We start from the raw sequence: 19,360 nt of genomic DNA on the forward strand, positions 1-19,360 counted from the left end.
GTAACCGGAGGGCTACTGCGCATAAATCCAGTTCTGTCCCCAAGATCAATTCGGAATCGGAATTACAGACAGCACCAAATTCAAACGACCATAACTCTTGATTCCGAAAGGTGGTCGAGGCCCATGAGTACTTGTTGGAAAGATCGCGGAGTCTAATTTCATACGGATCCGATCTCATCTCCAAATACCTTCTATGCTGTCGGGAATCGGCAAAACAAGTCGCGTCGCTCTTCCAGTCCGAATCAGTTTGGGCCTTGGGCCTTGTAATTGAGTTGTATTCGAGCTCCATCAATTGTGGCCGAATCCTTTCTCCTCCTAGCTTATAAATAAATAGCCGCCCCCTCTTCTAGGGTTTAGGTTTTGCTTAGATTACAACTAGACAATTTGTCAGTTTTTCGCCGTTCATCGGTTTGTGGAACCCCAACTCGTGTGTTTCATCTTTATTAGCAATTCAGATTGCATCTTCCTTGTTCTTGTGAGTTGCTTCGATTGCTTGCAGGAACAATAACCCTTGTGGTAAGGTCGATCGTGTGCGAGCGTGGTTGATAACGACAGTCGTGCGGGTGTAACGAATTGCGAGGTGACAATCTGCGGGTTGAAAGCCTCCAACCGTCAACGTCCTCATGACGAAATCAATCGAACCTATCGGAAGATCGAGCCGCTATTCTCATCACACACTCTACATATATCATATACTATATTTTATTCGTAAAGGTTGTTTCTTGCAACAGTTTTATTCCAACGGTTGTTTTGTTTAACAGCTATATTTCAACGGCTAGTTTCTTTCAAATGGCTTCCCAACGGCTATATCTCTGCTCTATATATGGGCAGCCATCTAGTTGCTCCTCCTTCACATCATTCTTCCTCCTCTCTGCTACTCCTCCTACAATGATTCAGAAATGAGTCGTTGCGGATTAGCCATGCAATCTGTGTTGGATTCGTCATCGTCGGATGAGACAATGAAGTGCCTCTTGTTGCAAGGCAGCTAGCCCACCGATAACACTATCTCGGTAACACTCGACGCCATGGAGGTTATGTGCCTGGATGGCAGGAACTTCAACACTATAGAGTTGGAGGGCATGTAAGACTATAGAAAGATTATTTTTTAGATGGTTCAACCTAAGGACCAACATTCTTTCGTCACAGGTTTACAATATGTCCATGTAGTTTTATTTACCTTGTTTGTTGAACCTCATGTGCTCATTTTTCTTTTCACCACAGGTTTAGAATGTCACAACCTCTGTTTTTGTGCATTGCCCAAGCCGTAGAAGCGCATAACCCCTATTTTGTGCAGAGAAGAAATGCAACTGGACAACTTGGGTTATCTCCTTTGCAAAAGATTACTATAACTTTACTTCAGCTAGCTTATGGAGTACCAGCGGATGCTACGGATAATTATGTTCGTATTAGAGAAAGTACCGCTATAGAGAGTCTTAAAAGATTTGTCAAAACTATTGTTAAAGTCTTTGGAGGTGAGTACATGAGATCTCCAAATGAGAATGATACATCTAGATTATTTGTCATTGGAGAGCAAAGAGGTCTCCCTGGAATGCTAGGTAGCATAGATTGCATGCGTTGAAAGTGAAAAAATTATCCTTCAGCATGGCAATGTATGTATACCGGTCATGTGCATAAGCCCATAATTATTCTTGAAGTTGTCACTTTACACGATATTTGGATTTGACATGCTTTCTTTGGATTACCCGGGTCTCATAATGATATCAATGTCCTTGATAGTTTCCCGCTCTTTGCAAAGCTAGCTGAAGGTCAAGCTCCATAAGTGAATTATAACATCAACGACCATAACTATAGAATGAGATATTACCTTGCAGATGACATTTACCCTACATAGGCAATATTTGTGAAGTCAATTTCATCTCCTCCAGGGAATAAGAAAAAATATTTCAATCAAGCTCAAGAAGCATCTAGGAAGGATGTGGAGCGAGCATTTGGAGTTCTACAAGCTTGTTTTGCCATTATTCAAGGACCAGCTTAGTTTTAGGATCAACAAACACTCAGTGACATCATGACAACATGTATCATCATGCATAATATGATAGTTGAAGATAAGACGGCAAAAGAACATAACTTCCAGTATCATGGAATGGGAGAACAAGTGATACCTTCTCATGAGCCCACGTCTGAACTAGAACAGTTTATTCAAAATCATAGGTCCATTAGATCACAGGGTGTTCGCACCCAGCTTCAGATTGATCTAGTTGAGCACTTGTGGCAACTCCATGGAGGGAACTAGAATGTTGTAGTTCTAAAAATATATCCAGATCATGTATCTTTTGTTTTTGCAATGTATGCACTGTTTAAATGTTTCATAACACATAACGGTAAAGTTCTCACAACATAATAGATAGTTCAACAAATACATATTAAGAAGTTGAGGTAATTCCTTGTGTGCAATTAGAAAATATCAGTTACCATACAAGCACACGTGTTGTAAGAAGCAGTTACCACACAAGCACACGCGTTATAAGAGCAGTTACCACATAAGAACACACGTTGTAAGAATTTTTAAGAGTATTATCACACAAGCACACACATTGTAAGAGTAGTTACCACACAAGCACAAGCGTTGTAAGAGTAGTTACCACATAATCAATGGCAAAATAAGGTATCCTCACCACTCTAATTTGTTTGGATGACTATACCCACTGTTGACTGCAAACCAAATGCCGCCACAAACTTTTGCTAAATATTTGCCACGAATGACTAACATGTGGCATGGCTACAACGAGTACAAGTATAACAGCCATTTGACGTAATGGAGTTCACGGTGGTGGCGCGTGAGGGCAGCAAAATATTGTCCAGTGGCACATACGGGACGAGTACATTTCTAGTGGCTGAGAAGGGATTTCGATCTTTTCTAATGGCACATAAGGAATTGTCTCTAAAAAGTTCTCACAACACATTAGTGGTTCTTACAACATATCACATCTAAAACACAAGAATATTAGTTGATGCAACATAATACATAACTCAACCTGAGCGATTGTGTCATCTAGTAATGATCTAATTCTGCAAACTCAAGTAATATTCTTGTTGTGGCCCAGTCATGATACTAGTGTCCATCCCTAGAATTCTCTCCTCCTCCATCCATCTTTTGAACTCCAACTCTTTATTCATAACTTTAACTTTGTTGGCTTCAAATGCAATCCTCCCTTGTTCCAATGCAATCCTCTCTTGTTCTTGTGTATGTGCTCATTCATAGTGCTCCTCTTTCTTCAACTCTTTTACTCTCTACTTCTATCTTCTTTGTCCACACGCTTTCAAATGCTTCCATATACATGCTATCTTCTTTGCCTAGGCAACTTCTACCATATCACAATTTTGCCTCTTTCTTACTAGTTGGTCTTTTCCAGGGATCATTTTCTGAAGTTGCTACTGCATCCTCCTCATCTATTGGGCTACTTGAGTTGGCACTTACACGAGTGAAAGAACCTGGAGATGAATTAGATGTTGTCTTCTGCTTCTTTGAATACAACAAATTGGACCACTTTGGTTGGTGTTGTAGTAGAGGCAAACAATACAAGAACTGGAATGTTTTCCTATCATGTTTTCCCTTGTACACAGTACATGCTTGAACAATCTGAACAAGGAAAAAATAAATATGAGTTACGACACTTGCACACAACATAAAGAGTTTACAAGTAATTAACATAAACAACATGTAACTTGTCTCTCTCCGTCACGCAGCTTTGCCTTCTCCGCTCAACCTCATCAACATAAGATGCAAAATTGTTAACAGCTTTTTGAATATCACTCCAACGGTTCTGAAGTGAGGTTGGATTACAGTTCGGTTCAAAGTTCTTATGTTCGTGGAAGTATGAATGAATTCTCTTCCAATAAGTAGAGTGAGATTGTTGGTCCCTTAGGCTGCATCTATACTTATATTTAGTCATACTGACACTAACATTTTATCTTCCTCCTTGTAATTTTTTTAGATCTTCTGTTGTTTGGTCCCATGGTCGAAGGAGGTGTTTCAATTGATGTTGCTTGCTCCTCAACTACAGGCCAATCTAGATTTTCATCCCAACTAGTGTCTCCCTGACTCAAAAGGTTAACATACTGCTCCATATTGCATACCAAATTCAATATGCAAGAAACAATTTCAGTTCTATGTTCATAGTGACATTTCATCGAACACTTACAGTACACAAAACCTAAAAGTTCTACTTTAGTATTGACAGCAAACAATAGCTCAATCTAGCAATCGAATTATGCAACTAACATCCTGCAGTCGCAATCTAGCACTCAAACCACACAAATTGATGTCACTTTCTCCTTAATCCATAAAAGAATACATGATTCTCACCTCTGTGTAGGCGAGCTGCTGCTGTTGCTGCACCGCGCCCCCACGCCAACGGCTGAGTGCACCACGCCCACCACACTAATGACCGAGCGCTCCGTTCGACGCGATGTCGGGGGCTGGCGCAAAAAGGGCAGGGCAGGCGTCGGCCACCTCCTGAGTGCCGCCCGGCCGCAAGGCCTGACCACAGGAGCCGATGGCCACCACCCCCACCACGCCGACGACCGAGCTCAACGCGCAACTCCTTGGGTAGGTGCTGAAGGGCAGGGCAGCCATCTGAGGAGGGCAGGGCAGGGTCAGCGTCGTAGGAGGATCCAACAAGCGAAGGAATAGGGACGGGGAAGGGGGCATGGGGATGGAAGCGCGGCAACATATTTTGACGGAGGGAACGAAGGCGAGAAAAATGGCGACTCACTCGGGGTTGGTCAAAGATGACGACTGAGTTGATGAGTTTGACTACTGCTACAGGAATATCTAGTCTGATGCCTAGTCTACTACAGCTGATTTTTTGTGTGGAATATCTAAATATAGCTACGGCCATCTATATATCTACTCTACTCTTATCCCATAACAAAAGCGCAAATATAACCTAATAACTAGCTCTGTTGGCATGATCACCTCAGTTTTTAATAGCAGCAGTTGAACTACCTTAAAAGTATCATATAACCTAAGTAGCCATGACTCGGCCTGAAAGTGCAGCCATTGATGCCAAATTGCTCATGTGCCACGACCATAGACGACGTAACCACAAAGAGAAATGCAGAATTACTAAGAATCGGCAAGGCGGTCAACATGCCTTCGTCCTCCCTTGCCTCAAGTTAAAGCCGCTTATATGGATCTGGAGCGATTTGACAATTGCCACCGAACACCCAACCAGCGAACCAATCCTAAACCAACATAAACGTAGGGGTTTACATCATCATGTGATAGCAACATGAACGATCAAGTCATCATAGGCACATTGGACCAATAATGTCCACCGTCTTATATGGAGAAGAAAGCACAGATAGATAACCTGGCGTGCACTCGTAAACAACTTTCAAGCAAAGACAGGAACATCAGAAACAATATGACCTATTGACCTTTCAAGCAAAGACAAATTTTTTACTCTTAAGAGAAAAAGAAATCAGAGACAAAGTTAGCTCCACCATTAAGCTAGCAGTACATCAGCGGTGAACCACGTAGCTTCTTATGAACAGTACGGTATCTCATAATATAAAAAATTGATGCATTTGCTGAATGCATCAGAGAGCGGTAGTTGTGACAAATGAACCAGACAGAATGAAAGAATTTTCATAGCACCAAGCCACCAGTATAAATGACTTTTGATAGAAACTGATTCAGTAAAAAGGAGTAAGGGAAGAAAGTTCACTTCTACACGCAACGAAGATGCGACTATTGAAAACAGACGTCCGTTTGACTAATCCTGGATACATCATGGATTTTGCCAGCCCAAAGGAGTGAACATCATAGCAACAAAGCTACGTCTGTTGAAAATGTATCCTGGGCATTTGGAGTCAAAACATATTTTCTCGGAGTCAACTGTTTCGGGCATGTTTAACATCTCCATGATTATGCCAAAGCCTACAACAACTTGACATCCATAGCATAACCAACTAATACCCATAAATTTCTGAATGAACTGGGTGTTATTTCCCAAGGGGTTAAGGCGAGCAGACCCAGACAGGTACTGAGCAATAGTTGGATTGCTAAAAAGACAACTGCACTAGAACATTGGTGCTATGACTTTCTTCTCAAGCAAACTCAACTTTGTGGATCTGATGAGGGTTCACTGGCATCTGCTGCCGTGGCAACCACGGCATCTGAGTTAGCATCAGAATTAGCATTTAAAACCTGTTCTGTCTTGTCCTCCTGCATCTCCACATCATGGCTAACAGACACCTCAGCTTCTGCATCAGCCATCTCTTCATCATCATCACCTTCTACATGCTCTGTTCCATTTGGTACAGATGCAGCATGCTCTGGCGCCCTTTCAGGCTCTACATCAACAGCGCTAATGTTTTCTGTGATCTGTGTGACTTCCAAACTAGGTGGCCCATGAGCTGGATACGGTTCGGTGCATTTGGCCATCGTAGATGTGACTAGAAGATTCTACAAACAAGAGAGATTTACATTGGTAACAAGCAGTTCAGAAATAAAACTCAATAATTACTTTCACCAAAGAATTTGGATGATGGCACAAAAACATAATGAACAAAAAAGATTGTCAGCAGATGTACTCTCAAGTAAATGTGCACCTAGGCAAGAGAAACCCCATCCAAACTTGCTTACACTAGATTTGCAGCATACTGGTATGTGTCTAAATTCAGTAAGCTATTTGATGTTATCATGGTCCACTCAATACTGGTATGTGTCTAAATTCAGTAAGCTATTGTACTTTGACTTCAAGGGGTAATCCAACAAGTGCAAAAAGTTGGGTTACAGATCAACAAGTCAAACTCACACTACACAATAACATAGAAAAGAACTGCATTGTAACTGATATTGCCAACTCTATAGTGAATGCTCAGCTAACAAACCTTCTCCAAGGCCAAAGCAAGCTTCGGCAATTTTGCATATGTTCCTTTTGGATCCAACAAAATCTGTCAATGGAAACATAATGTAAGATCCTTTCCAGGAAGAATGCAAAATATAAACGAAAACGACACAAGTTTGTTTTTATGAATAACCAGATCGCTAACATTGGATTACTAGGAGAAATTTTAGAAGAAAACCGGAAAGGAGAAGTATCACCTCGCAAAGCCTTTGCAGCGTAAATGGAGGCCCCTCCTCGAAACTCAATAGGGCTGCAAAAGGTAAAATTCAAATAAACAATCACAAATTTGCAAATGATCAACAAATTTGTAAGGCAGGTCTGCATAAGCTGCAACGGAAATCCACAAGCTTCCAAGTGCCTAGTTGGACAAACATATAGCTAAACCCTTTCGCAAAGTGCAATGCCAACAAACAAGTGAAAGATTTACTAAATGCTGCTCTCAGTTTAACAATATTATACAAAAGTAAAAGAATGAAGGACAACATAGTTACACCAAAAATATAGAAGCAATATTAGTCAAATATGAGTTGGCAAGTCATGAAAGTAACTTGCAACACCAACAATTTCAAACACAACTATTGCCCCCCCCCCCCCCCCCAAAAAAAAAACAAAGCTCTTGAATCTTCGACCCAGCAAGTCATAAACATTCAGTACCAGATTAGCAATAAGTGTCTAGCCTTCAATATCATGAAGAGTATTCTTTCAACATTCAAGTTCTTAGACCAAAATAAGCTATACTGATGCACAACTACCTGGTAGGAACTAAAACCTGACTGCAAACCATACCAAATCTGATGTGTGGAGTCAATGAGGATACTAGGACTAGTCCAGGTTAATGTGCATTGTTACAGTAACCAGAATTTTATTGAAACTTCAATAGTGGAAACTAAATGTAAAGACCATACCATCATTGAGCCGGCTAACTAGCTCAGCGTATGTCTCTCCCGATAAAGACCTCTGTTGTTGTCCATCCTCTTGGCTGACCGTTTGAGCCTCAGAATATTCAGCCAAGACCTTGACATGATGAATAGCAGTTTAGATGAACAAACTAATATACTCTAATAAACATACCCAATACAATCACTACCGCCATCATAAAACTCTTTTGGTGGCATACCTGCCCATACCTGCTTCAATTGGAGAGACAATAAACTCTTAAGAAAGCTCCAGTCATGCCTGCAAATCACAAGCATAGAAACCTCCACTCTGATTATGTAGTCCAAATAGTTTACATACAGTAACCATGCTTTGAAAATTAAATGTAAACAACCTAATCAACATAGTTTGTGCTTGGTTCACCTGAAATGCTACTGAGATGGCTACTTGTTTCAAATTCTACATATTTACATATTACAGCACATTTCACTCAAAGATCAATAAACAAATACACCTTCAGTATAAATGTGGAAACAAATTAAATTATATCTTATGTAATTCATCCTAGAATTGAAACCTAGGCAGCAGTATATGCAAAGTTTAATACCAGAAGTTTCCAGTGTCAGCAATAACTTCGATGATGCTTCTCATTTCCTCGGGAGTGATATCAACACTTTGCTCTGTATCCCTAAAATGAAATACATTGCACTAATACTCAGAAACAAAGTAAACAAGTAAAGCTAAATTAAGTGAACTGTCATAGCAAAACATGGCTATTTTATATTTCATCATGAACAAAATTGGGAAGTTAAGACTAACTATACAGTTATGCTTCTACTGTAATACCGAATTTCATAAATATTAAGTCGATGTGTGGAAGAGATGTGATTTGTAGTCAATGTGTGGAAGAGATGTGATTTTACAAATAGAAGGGAACAAGAACCCTACTGGATTTGACATGTTCTGAAGTAATTTGAGTCTGTGAAACTTTCGATAATTTCATAACAAAAGAAGTGTCACCACATGGAAAAGTGCAATCACCATTTCAATTTGATCATCATCGTGGTGAATATCTTATTTGGTCATATGAACAATTATATGAACAGATTAGCCATAGGAACACGTTCAGTACTACAATTTTTTAGGTATTACTACTATAGATGTATTGTAGCGGAAACTGGCGCCCAAGTTGCATTTTGCATTTTGTAGACCAAGCAATTATACAAAAACAGCACTTTTGGTGACTAGATGGAGTATCTTTCTGATGTGATGCAAGAAGAAACTGCTTGACTTACGGAGAGATCAATAACTTTTAATTTACAAGATTTTAAAAAATAAATCACTGTATAGATATAATAGATATAAATATGACCAAATATATCTTAAGAAACAGAACTAGGGAAGGTGTTTCCATGCTTGCTCTGTTTTGTGTCGCTGCGTAGATAATTTACTTCAATATTATTATCAAAAGAACTGAATGAAATATGTTCCTTAGTTTAATGGAAAAGCTAGTAGTAGAGAGACATTTCTTCCTTAAAATGAAAAGGTGAATGAACTGTCAAAAGGTCTGAATTTCAAAACGAATGTGTAACATGGTTTATTTTAATGAATTATGTAATAGAGACTTGGCCAGTTGGATCATAATCAACAAGGCGACAAGATAACAGCAAAACCACAAGGACTGTGCAAAATAATTTATGTTGTTTTGGTTTGGTGTGCACAGGAAGTGTATGATGCAATGATAGAGCAATAACATAAAGCCAAAATGCCTCGTAGTTCTGCTGAAATATAATTAGTATTTCAATGCAAACCATGCAGAAGATGGGAAAGTGAAAGGAAGCAACAAATAGCAATTAGATAACGCAACAAACAAAAAAGGCACACGTGTCCGTTAATGCAGGCCATGCTTGTGCTTTGACGTAATTGCGGAAGGATACTTTCTTTTAGCCACCTCATTTATGCAGCATCCAGGGCTGCTCGCTTGTACATGCTTACCCAATTGCACATTTTTTTAGTTCTTATACACATACACATCTAGGTTTCACTATCTAAGCATAATCAAAAACTGCATAAACAGATCGATTGCTACCACATAAATTTGCATTGCCTACCCGAGCTTCACGTCCTCCGGGGCAGCATCCTCGATAATCCGATCCGTGTCGACAACTGCCTCTGGCGCCACCGTGGGCGCCGCTGAGTCCTCCACCTCCGCACCCTCTACGCTCTGATCCACGTCGATAGCCCCTTCTGTGGCCAGCACGGACGCCGCTGCATTCTCCGTCGCAACACCCTCCATCCCCGATTCGCCCAGTTACTGCAGTATATGAAAAATAAAATTATCAACACAACCTATCGGGGGGGGGGGGGGGCATGCGAGGCGACGGTGGCTAGGGTTTCCAGGAATCCAACTATCCAAGGGCGAGGTGAGCCGGGGAAGGGGGGAAGGGGGGGGGGGGCGCTGCGATCTAGGGTTACGGGGGCTGGTAACAGCGGTGGTGGTGATGTAGAGGAGGCGTGGTGCGCGCTCACCTGGGGCTTCGTCGCCGGAGGCGAGGCGGATGGCGGGGGAGGAAGGGGAACGGCGAGGAGACGATGCCGGCTTTGCTTCTGAGGCCGGGGTGGCGAGAGCCGGGAGGGGAACGGCGTTCGAGCGTTTTTGCGTCGGCTCGCTCTCTAGCGTGTGCGTCCGTAGCCCGTTGTGAGGGGAACGGGAATTTTGGCTGTTAAACAGGGAACAGGCTCAACCTTCATGCCAAGTGGAAAATTCACAATAGGCTCCACCGTGGTTTTCTTCATTTCTAGTTTTTCTGTACTTGGCGGGCAACTCTGATGATGTACTCTAGGTAATTAGGTTTAGAGTGAATTGAGCTTCGCTTTGAAATTCACCTGTGCACTATAGGATTTATTATGAATTACTTTATTGTCATTTTTATCATTCAATCTGTCATAGTCTTCCGAGACTTACTAATAAGTGGCAGCAATACGATCAGCTATGAAATACTTATTTGCAGGTATGATAAGTTATATCTACGATGAAGGTGGTTGTCGAAGGATAAACTCCTCAAGCGGGGATTATGGGAGACCTCCTTTGAGATTCGGCCGGAGAGACGATTCTGAATCTACCTCGTACGTGAATTTAATGCGAGTATGTGAGAACTAGGTGGGGCAGATGATCGACTGCTAGTGGGAGTCAATGCTCGAGGGATTTTAGACAGGTTCGGGCCGCATGGAGCGTAATACCCTACTCCTGTGTATATGCTATTATTGCTCTGGGAATGCCTCTATGTGGACCTCTTGTGTTACAAGGATTTTTGTCTAAGTCTAGAGCTTCGGTCTTCAAGCGCCGATCTCTCTGAGCTTCTACTCGGCTTCGTGTTTCGTATGTCGTGACCTTCTCAGACTTGTCAACTTCTATCTCAACCTGTTCTTCTCCGGGGTGCACCTCCCCCTTTTATCCCGTCGGGGAGGCTTGGCGTGCCCAGAAAGGAGGGCACAAGTCCCCATGAGCCATAAATGGAAAGCAACCATCATGGGGCTGCAGTTCAATGTTACGGGAGGTTGAAAATGCGCCCTTGGCTGGTTCTGTCACCCATTACGCCACCTTTTAGCGGGTGCAACAGGGGGCCCACCGGGCAGTCGCCGAGCAACCCCGCGTGCCTGCCCAGTCAGAGCAGGTCTAACACAGCAGGGCGGCAGGCGATAAGCCTCTAGCCCAACGACGATATGTCCCCACGCCTCCCTGCCAGACTATGGCAGGGACTGACAACAAGCATGGGGGGGAGTGGTTGGAAGTGACAGGCCACGCTCCCTCTTAAATTCAGCATCGGATCTCTCACCAATTGACACCTCACCGCTGAGCCCTTGCGGGGTCCACCGACAAGGGGCTTCTCAAGTCCTCGGGGAACTCTGGGTGCTCGGGGACTACTGTTCATAGCCCCGAGCGCCCTCTCCCGAATATGTCTCTTCTCGGTCCTCGGGGAACTTTGGGTGCTCGGGGACTGCTATTCATAGCCCTGAGCGCTCTCTCCCAGAACTGTGTCTTCTCGGGTCCTCGGGGAACTTGGGTACTCGGGGATCACTATTCATGGCCCCGAACACCCTCTTCCGGAACTGTGTCTTCTCGTGTCCTCGGGGAACTCGGGTACTCGGGGACCACTGTTCATAGCCTCGAGCGCCCTCTCCCGGAACTGCATTCTCGGATCCTCGGGGAACTCGGGTACTCGGGGACCACTGTTCATGGCCCCGAGTGCTCCTCCCGGAACTGGGTCTTCTCGGGCCTCGGGGAGATAGTCTCCGAGGAAAGGCGCCACGTGGCATTCTGCTATCCTGGCCTCGGGACTCGGGGACTGCTGGTTCCCATGTCACCGACAACAGCCCCCGGGCCCATCGGCAGGCGATGGCCCAGAGACTGCGGATGGGGCCCTATTTCTTCAAGGCCGACCACAGCATCGGTGCCACGTGGCTTGTCATCAGGCACCAAACTCTTGCGGTCTTTGCAGTCTTTTCGGCCCAGGCTTTTGGTACAGCCTAGGAGGGAAACCGAAAGGACGCGTGCCCTTCTGACTTCCGAGGGGAGTGATAACGAGGCGGGAGGCGCGCGTGGCAACCGCGCGGATCGAGGGTGGTGCGCCTAGTAACCGCGCGAATCGAGGGAGATGCGCCTCGCAGATTGCGCCGAGGAATGTGCCGTTTGAAATGCCCACGATATAAAAAGGAGAGGGGCAACGAACCGTTTCCCCCCACGCCATCCTTGCGGTTGCCATTCTCTGCCTTCTTCTTCCTTGCGCACCGGGAGCCTTCTCTCTTCAGCCCGCAGCGCACCTTTCTTCTAGCTTCTTCCAGCACACTCCCCACCCCCCAAAAAATGCCAAGGGCAGGAAGCGGCTGCCGGGACGCGTCGAGCTCCAACAGCGTCCTGCCGAAATTCCGCCTCATGAATGAGAAGGGGGCAGAGAAGGTCCGCAAGTTGATGGTCCCCGCCAGCCAGTGGGAGGCGTCGGTGGTGACGTCGGTGAACTTTCTGCCCTCCACGCGCAGGCCCTGGCGGATCGTAATCTTCGTGTCTTTCGTCGCCGCCGGGCTGGTGCCACTGTTCTCGACGTTCTTCCTGCAAGTGCTGGACACGTTCGGCGTCCAGTTGGCCCACCTGAGTCCGAACTCGATGGTGATCCTGGCGATCTTCGCCCACTTCTGCAAGATGTTCGTGGGAGTGCCGTCGTCGGTCGTGCTGTTCTAGCACTTCTTCGTCCTTCGAGCGGCCGGGAAGAGGAAGGGATCTGACGAGGTGGAGGTGGTCAGCTGCTGTAACTTCCGCCTGCGGGAGGGGCTCGACGACGTCTACATCCCGCAGGTGCTGCGCAGCAAATGGGAGGACTGGCGCCGGGACTGGGTCTACATCGACGTCACTCCCCATGACCGCCTCTCGCTTTCCCAAACGCCGGTGGAGCCCCACAGGTCGATCAAGGAGGTGGCCCCTGCAGAGGATGAGCGCATGCGCCTGGTGCTGAACCGCATCGACAACCTGCGCCGGGCGGGGCTTACCTTGCTAATGGAGGTCGCCGATTACCTGCGCCGCCGTCTGGCCCCGTTGCGGGAGCGTGCTCGTTTCTCCTGGATGTACACCGGTCCGGGCGACTTGACGAGGACCTGCATCGGCGAAGAGGGGGACCTCGACGAGGGGGCCTTGGTGACCCTGCTGAAGGTGGTGACCGGCGTCAACGACCTCGCCCGGGTGGTCCTGCCCCGCGAGGAGCTGGCGCTTTGCGCAGACCCGGGCCGGGCGGCTCTGCAGGCGTCAATGCCGGCCTTCGATGCCCCGGGACTATACACATCCCCGAGGTGGATGACAATGTAGGGCGGTGTGCTGCCGCCGAAGCCAGTAGGCCGGCGACCCGAGGCGACAAGGGGAAGCGTCCCCGAGTGTACGTCCCTCAGCCATCCTCATCCTCGTCGCCGTCACCTCCGCGAAATGGCCGACGGCAGGCGACGCGACGGCGGGCAGCCGAGGTAGCTAGTCTTCGGGAGCGGACTCCGGGACGGAGGCCGGATTTAGGGAGCGGCAACCCGGGGGCCAGAGCCTCGCTGGCGGTGCAACGGCTGGCGGCCGGACCGACCAACCTTCAGAGGCAGGCTCCGGGGCGGCCGCCGGGAACGGCCCACGACGGCCCGAGGGCCAGAGCCCTCCCCCGAAAAGGAGGAGGTCTGAGCTGAAGCCGCAGAGCCCAGACTTTCGGATCCCGCAGTCCCAATGGCGGTACCGCGGACCCAAAGCCACGTAAGCTCCCATTCTGTCTCGAGCACGTTTTGCCCGGATTTTTTGCTAGTTACTAACCTGTTTTCGTTTCAGGCCGCCCAAGGACTCTGCAGGAGGCCAGAAGTCCCCGGAGCAGCTGAGACCAGCCCCTGTCCCCTGGGCCGAGCGCACTGATGGAATCCGAGCTGAGGGCTCCGGCCAGCTTTGAGCCAAGAGCCTCGGCCGGTCCCGAGTAGACAGCCCCGGCCGACCCTGCCTCGAGCCCTCCATGAAAGGAGCGAGCGGCTGCATGGGAGGTGGTTGTGACAAGGGCGGTGCTGCGCGGCCACCGTCGGGGTCCCCGAGCGCCTCTGCAGAGAGGGCTTGCACGGGACCCAGCCCCCGGCCACCTTCTGGCCTGGCCCCGGAACCCCTCCTCGAGGTGCTGGAAAGCGCCCGACAGGTCATCGGGCGGCTCGAAGTGGCCGTGGTGGCAAAGCGGGCTGAGCTCAAAAAAGAGTGCGCCGCCCTGGTCGATGAGAGGGGCCGGCTGGAGGAGGCCCGGAAGCTGCTGGAGACCCGCATTGCCTCGGCCTGCACGTCCTACGAGAAATCCATGCGCGAGGTGGCCGAGGAGCGGGAGACGCTGGAGGAGGCCCACGACGAGGCCGTCGCCGCGCAGGAGAAGGCCAGCCGCATGGAGCGGCTCATGGCAGAGCGTGACCAGGCGTCGAGGAAGCGCGCCACAGTGCTGCTCGCTCGCGAGAGACAGGTGGTTTTTCGGGAGGAGGCGGCTAGCAGAAGGGAGGAGGCTGTCTGCCCAAGCGGACTTGTCCCGCCAGAACGACGAGCTCGAGCGCGACCGCGCCGACGTCCTCCGCTGGGAGGAGCAGGTTGTGCTGCGCGAGACAGACGTCAAAATAATGGCGTTGGCACTTGACGCCCGGGAGGAGCAGATCAAGCGGCGCGAGGCGGATGCCGGCTCGGCATCGTCAGCACTCACGGCCCAGGAGGAGCTGGTCGCCAAGCGGGAGGCCGACCTGGCTGCCCAAGAGCAAGTCGTCAAGGCCCGAGCCGAGCAGCTGGAGCGAGCTCAGACCGAGGCGGCCGTCCAACGCCGGGAGATCCCGTTCACGAGGGGCGTCCCTACCAGTGCCGCCGACGGCACCAGCCTCAAGGATCGGCTGAAGAACACCGAGGATGAGCTCGAGATCGTCCTCACTGAGCGGACGAACGTGAAGCTAATGATGCAGGACATCCTTCAGCAGGCACGGGACTCCGTGGAGGCGACCGGGCTCGGGCGCGTGTTCGTGGGCGATCAGTCGCTGGACAAGGAGTCGATAAGCCACATCGCCCTCGGGTTCTCAGAGATCCCCCGGCACCTCGAGGCCCTTCCTGACGCTATGCAGGAGCTGGTGACCCGGGAGGGGCGTGCACTAGCCCAAGGAGTGGCCAAGCACGTTCTCGCCTGCTATTGCAGCCGGGACCCCGCCTTCCTGCTGGAGCTAGCCCGGCAGGGTGTGGTTGAGGCAGAGGAGGCTGCCGCTTGGGAAGTCATCCGCGCCGTCACCACCGAGGTGGCGAAATGTTTTGTGCGGGAGCCGGACCCGAGCAACGACAGTAGCAGTGACGCGTGCTCTCCTCCTCCTGAGCCTGTAGATAGTTAGTGTTTTTTGTTTGTTTGGAATGTTGTAAATATGGGAGTGATCCCCTCCTGAACAATTCCTTTTAATGTAATAGAAACCACTCTTGGGATCGAAACTCCGCTCTGCACTTGTTCTTTGTGTTGTCTGCTTTTTGCTTGATGTCCCGAGAGGTACTGGCCGGACCGAGCCTGGCAATCTTCCCCCGAGAAGTTAGGTTGCCCCGACCACTCATCGTTCGAGTAATGGGACCACCCGAGCGTCCAGCCCCCAAGCCCTCGCGAGTCTGCAGTAGCTGAGTCAAAGAGACACAGACACGAACTTCTTTGCTCAGGAGACGAATCCATCTGGCACGGTGCACGCCACAACTAGTGAACACTTTCCACCCTGCGACCTCTCAAACAAATAGACCGGAGACGCGGGTGGGCGGAAACGCGACCAGGAGTCCCCACGGTTTGGTGGTGTCCAGGGTAGGACTGACCAGACTGAGCACCAACAGCCCGCCCCTGGGGTCTAGGCGGTCCCAACCACTCTTTGTTCAAGCGGTAGGATTACCCGAGAACCCAAGAAGCTCGGTAGTGCTCAGGGTACTGCCAAGCCGGCCGGGCACCACGGCCACCGTAAAGGACCTAGGTCAGCCATCACCGCCTGTACAGTACACCGACTACTGTCTGTTTTTGTCGTTCCGGGAAAGCGAGCACGTGGGCGGGGTTTTGCGCGCGAGGAGACCATCTTGCCGAACAGATTAGAATGCAAGGGTCCTAAGGATAACTCGGGAACAATAGTTTATTGCGTATGTATGAAAGAAAATTCATATAACTTTAGTGACTCACCGGTAGCTGTCAGCCTTCCGGCCGACTGGTCTAGGAAGTGGTAGATGCCCTGAGTTCGGGGCGCCCGGGAACATGGGTTCCCTCGTACAGAGAGCCTTAAGCCCCTAGGACACCCTTTTAGTACCCGAGCCCTGGAACCCGGTGACAGAACCAGGGGCTAGGCGGTCCCGACCACTCATGTTCGAGCAGTAGGATTGCCTGAGGACCCCATAGGTTCGAGTAGCGCCCTGGGCACTGAGGTCCTTGCGGTCGGGCTGCTTGGTTCTTGATCATTGATCTATAAGCTTAGGAAATAGGCAAAGGTTCTTTACTTGGTGCGCTCTGTTAGTGCGGTACTCATTATAGACTGCTCTCGTTTTTGACCCGAGACCTCTCGAATACCTGGATCGACGAAGTGTATAGACAGAGGCATAACCAAGAGCTCCAATGGTTCGGTGGTGCCCCGGGTAGGACTGACCAAGCCGAGCACCGATAGCCCACCCCTGAGGTCTAGGCGGTCTCGACCGCTCTTTGTTCAAGTGGTAGGATTACCCGAGAACCCCAGAGACTCGGTAGTGCTCGGGGTACTGCCATGCAGCCGGACACCACAGCCTACCACAACAGACTTAAGTCAGCAGCTACTGCCTACACGCATACCGACCGGGATTCATTTTTATCAGCGGGAAAAATGAGAGAGCGTGTTTTTCTCGCACAAATCGAGTATATCACCAAGTAGATTAAACATATGGATTCCAGAGAAAAAAACTTCGAATAGGAGTAATATGAGCGTATATTGATAATTTGTACAGAAGTGCTAACTTACATGATTGGTGGCAGCCCCCGGCCAACTTGGGCAGGGGGAGGCCTCTGTCCTGGTTGGCCCGAGCACAAATATACCGACTTATGGATAAAATTTGCGCAGATGCTCGATATTCCACGCGTTCGGGAGAGGCTACCCATCCTCTGTGGCCAGCCGAAACGAGCCTTGCCGCGGGGCACCGGTCACGATGAAGGGGCCTTCCCACATGGGGGAGAGTTTATTCTTTCCTTCGCGCGTATGGGCGCGTCGGAGAACTAGATCCCCAACCTCGAGTAACCGGGCCCGGATGTGGTGCTAATGGTAGCGCCGCAGGCTCTGCTGGTATCTGGCCGGCTCGAACGGCGACTCGTCACCGACGCTCCTCCAAGTACTCGACGTCGTCGCGTCTTCGCTGTTCCTGTTTGCCTTCGGAGTAAGCATTCACCCGGGGGGAGCCGAGTGTGAGCTCGTAGGGGAGGACCGCCTCGATGCCTGCAGTACTCGTGCGGTGGTCTACCAGGCTGAAGGTGATCGGGGTCTACTACCACTTCAGAGGCCTTGCGGGCACAGCGCCCGGGGTCACCGAGCACACCTCACGCCGCATTGTTTTGACGCAACGATGAGAGGAGGGAGTGTACGCGCCTCCGTCGATGAAAGTGATGGTGTGCTCGACCTCTTGGAACCTGAGCTCTTGGTTTTCGGGGGTGGCTTTGTCGTCGCCACCCTTGCGGCGCTCCTTCTGGAGCCGCTCGACGAGGCCTTTGACCGACCAACACTTAGTGAGGTCGTGCCAGTCAGTTTGGTGGATCTCACACCACTTTCCTGGTTTGAGCCTCGCGGGAGCGGGAGCCCTCGCAGGAGCGGGCTTCTTATCGACAGTCGCCCGACGTGCCGGCCTGCGGGCACGGCCCTCCGCCAGCACGACAGGGGCAGCGTCGCGCTTCTTTCTCTGTTTCTTTTCCCACCTGTCAGAGTGGGAAGGACCTGCCTTGTTGGCAGCGGGTTGCTCAGGGCGCGGGACATGCCACGCTCGAGCCTCTACCACCTTGGCGCAGTTGTCGGCCAACGCGAAGAGCTCCGCGGTGGTTTCGACCTCATGCGTACCTAGCTTTTCAAGCATCCGCTCATCGCGGACGCGCTGCCGGAATGCGACGATGATGGCATGGGGGGTAATCCGGGGGATGGTGTTACGGACTTGGCTAAAACGCTGTATGAAGCGCCTCAGCGTCTCCCCCTCTTGCTGCTTCACAGCATGGAGGTCGCACTCCAAGCCGGGGTGCGTGAAAATTCCCTGAAAATTGGTCACGAATTGGTGGCACAGATCATCCCAGGAGCTAATAGATCCTGGGAGTAAGTTCATAAGCCAGGAGCGGGCAGAGCCCCTCAAGGCTACATGAAAGTAATTGGCCATGACCTTTTCATTGCCGCCCGCCGCTTGGACGGCGGTGGTGTAGATCTGGAGGAACTCGACGGGGTCGATGGACCCATCGTACTTCTTCGGTAGCTCTAGCCGGAACTTCGTGGGCCAGTTGACTCGACGGAGCTCACTGGTGAATGCGCGACAGCATGTGCCGTATCCCACGGTGCCAGCAGCGCCCTTGGGGGGCGAACGCCGGCGCGTTGGGGAGACCCGGCGGTCACGGGCCGGCATAGAGGAAGCCTGGTCCTCTGCCTCGTCCTCGCGCTGGGACTCCCAGTGGTGTTCGAGGGTAACGCGCACATCCTCGACAGCCCTTCGCTCATTGAGGTGTAAGCGGAGGTCCTGAGCTCCTGTTTTGGCCAGGGGGTGGCACTCCGCCTGGAGCCTCCCCGGCCGGTTCTGCTGCCACCCGAAGATGGACCGGCTTTTGTTGAACCGCGGTGGGAGGTGGTGCAGGATCTTTCGGCCAGTACTTACCGGTGAGCCGTGCCCACCAGGGCGGCCACCTCTTGCAACCAATGGCCTTCCGAGGTTTCCCCCGCTGCCTGGACAGGCGGGTGCCTGAGGAGTGCTTGCGCCGCAAGCAAAGCGCTCCCAGGGCGGGCGTCACCGAAGGCGAGCCTACGCCATAACGGTGCCCGGCGCTGTCCGGACATAGATCTTGCAACAGGGGTGTCTGCCGCTTGCTGAGGGTTAGGCG

General features: G+C 49.9%; 2 protein-coding genes across 2 annotated transcripts; one reads left to right on the plus strand and one right to left on the minus strand.

The window, feature by feature from the left end:
• Positions 1 to 5,628: 5,628 nt before the first annotated feature.
• LOC133930400 (uncharacterized) lies at positions 5,629 to 10,470 on the minus strand. The gene is made up of 8 exons (XM_062377038.1): positions 10,284 to 10,470; positions 9,866 to 10,068; positions 8,362 to 8,442; positions 8,006 to 8,054; positions 7,784 to 7,892; positions 7,076 to 7,128; positions 6,862 to 6,924; positions 5,629 to 6,433 (listed from the first exon to the last, which is right to left on the minus strand). Exons 2-8 carry the CDS (start codon positions 10,048 to 10,050, stop codon positions 6,086 to 6,088), a joined length of 888 nt encoding a protein of 295 aa, XP_062233022.1. The 5' UTR covers positions 10,051 to 10,068; positions 10,284 to 10,470; the 3' UTR covers positions 5,629 to 6,085.
• A 3,805-nt stretch (positions 10,471 to 14,275) lies between these two features.
• On the plus strand, positions 14,276 to 15,653 carry LOC133930170 (filament-like plant protein 2). Its single transcript, XM_062376851.1, has 2 exons — positions 14,276 to 14,758; positions 14,829 to 15,653. The coding sequence occupies exons 1-2, from the start codon at positions 14,276 to 14,278 to the stop codon at positions 15,651 to 15,653; spliced, it is 1,308 nt and encodes a 435-aa protein (XP_062232835.1).
• Positions 15,654 to 19,360: the final 3,707 nt, after the last annotated feature.

The sequence above is a fragment of the Phragmites australis genome, chromosome 10, assembly GCF_958298935.1.
Source record: "Phragmites australis chromosome 10, lpPhrAust1.1, whole genome shotgun sequence".
In the NCBI taxonomy this organism is placed as follows: domain Eukaryota; kingdom Viridiplantae; phylum Streptophyta; class Magnoliopsida; order Poales; family Poaceae; genus Phragmites; species Phragmites australis.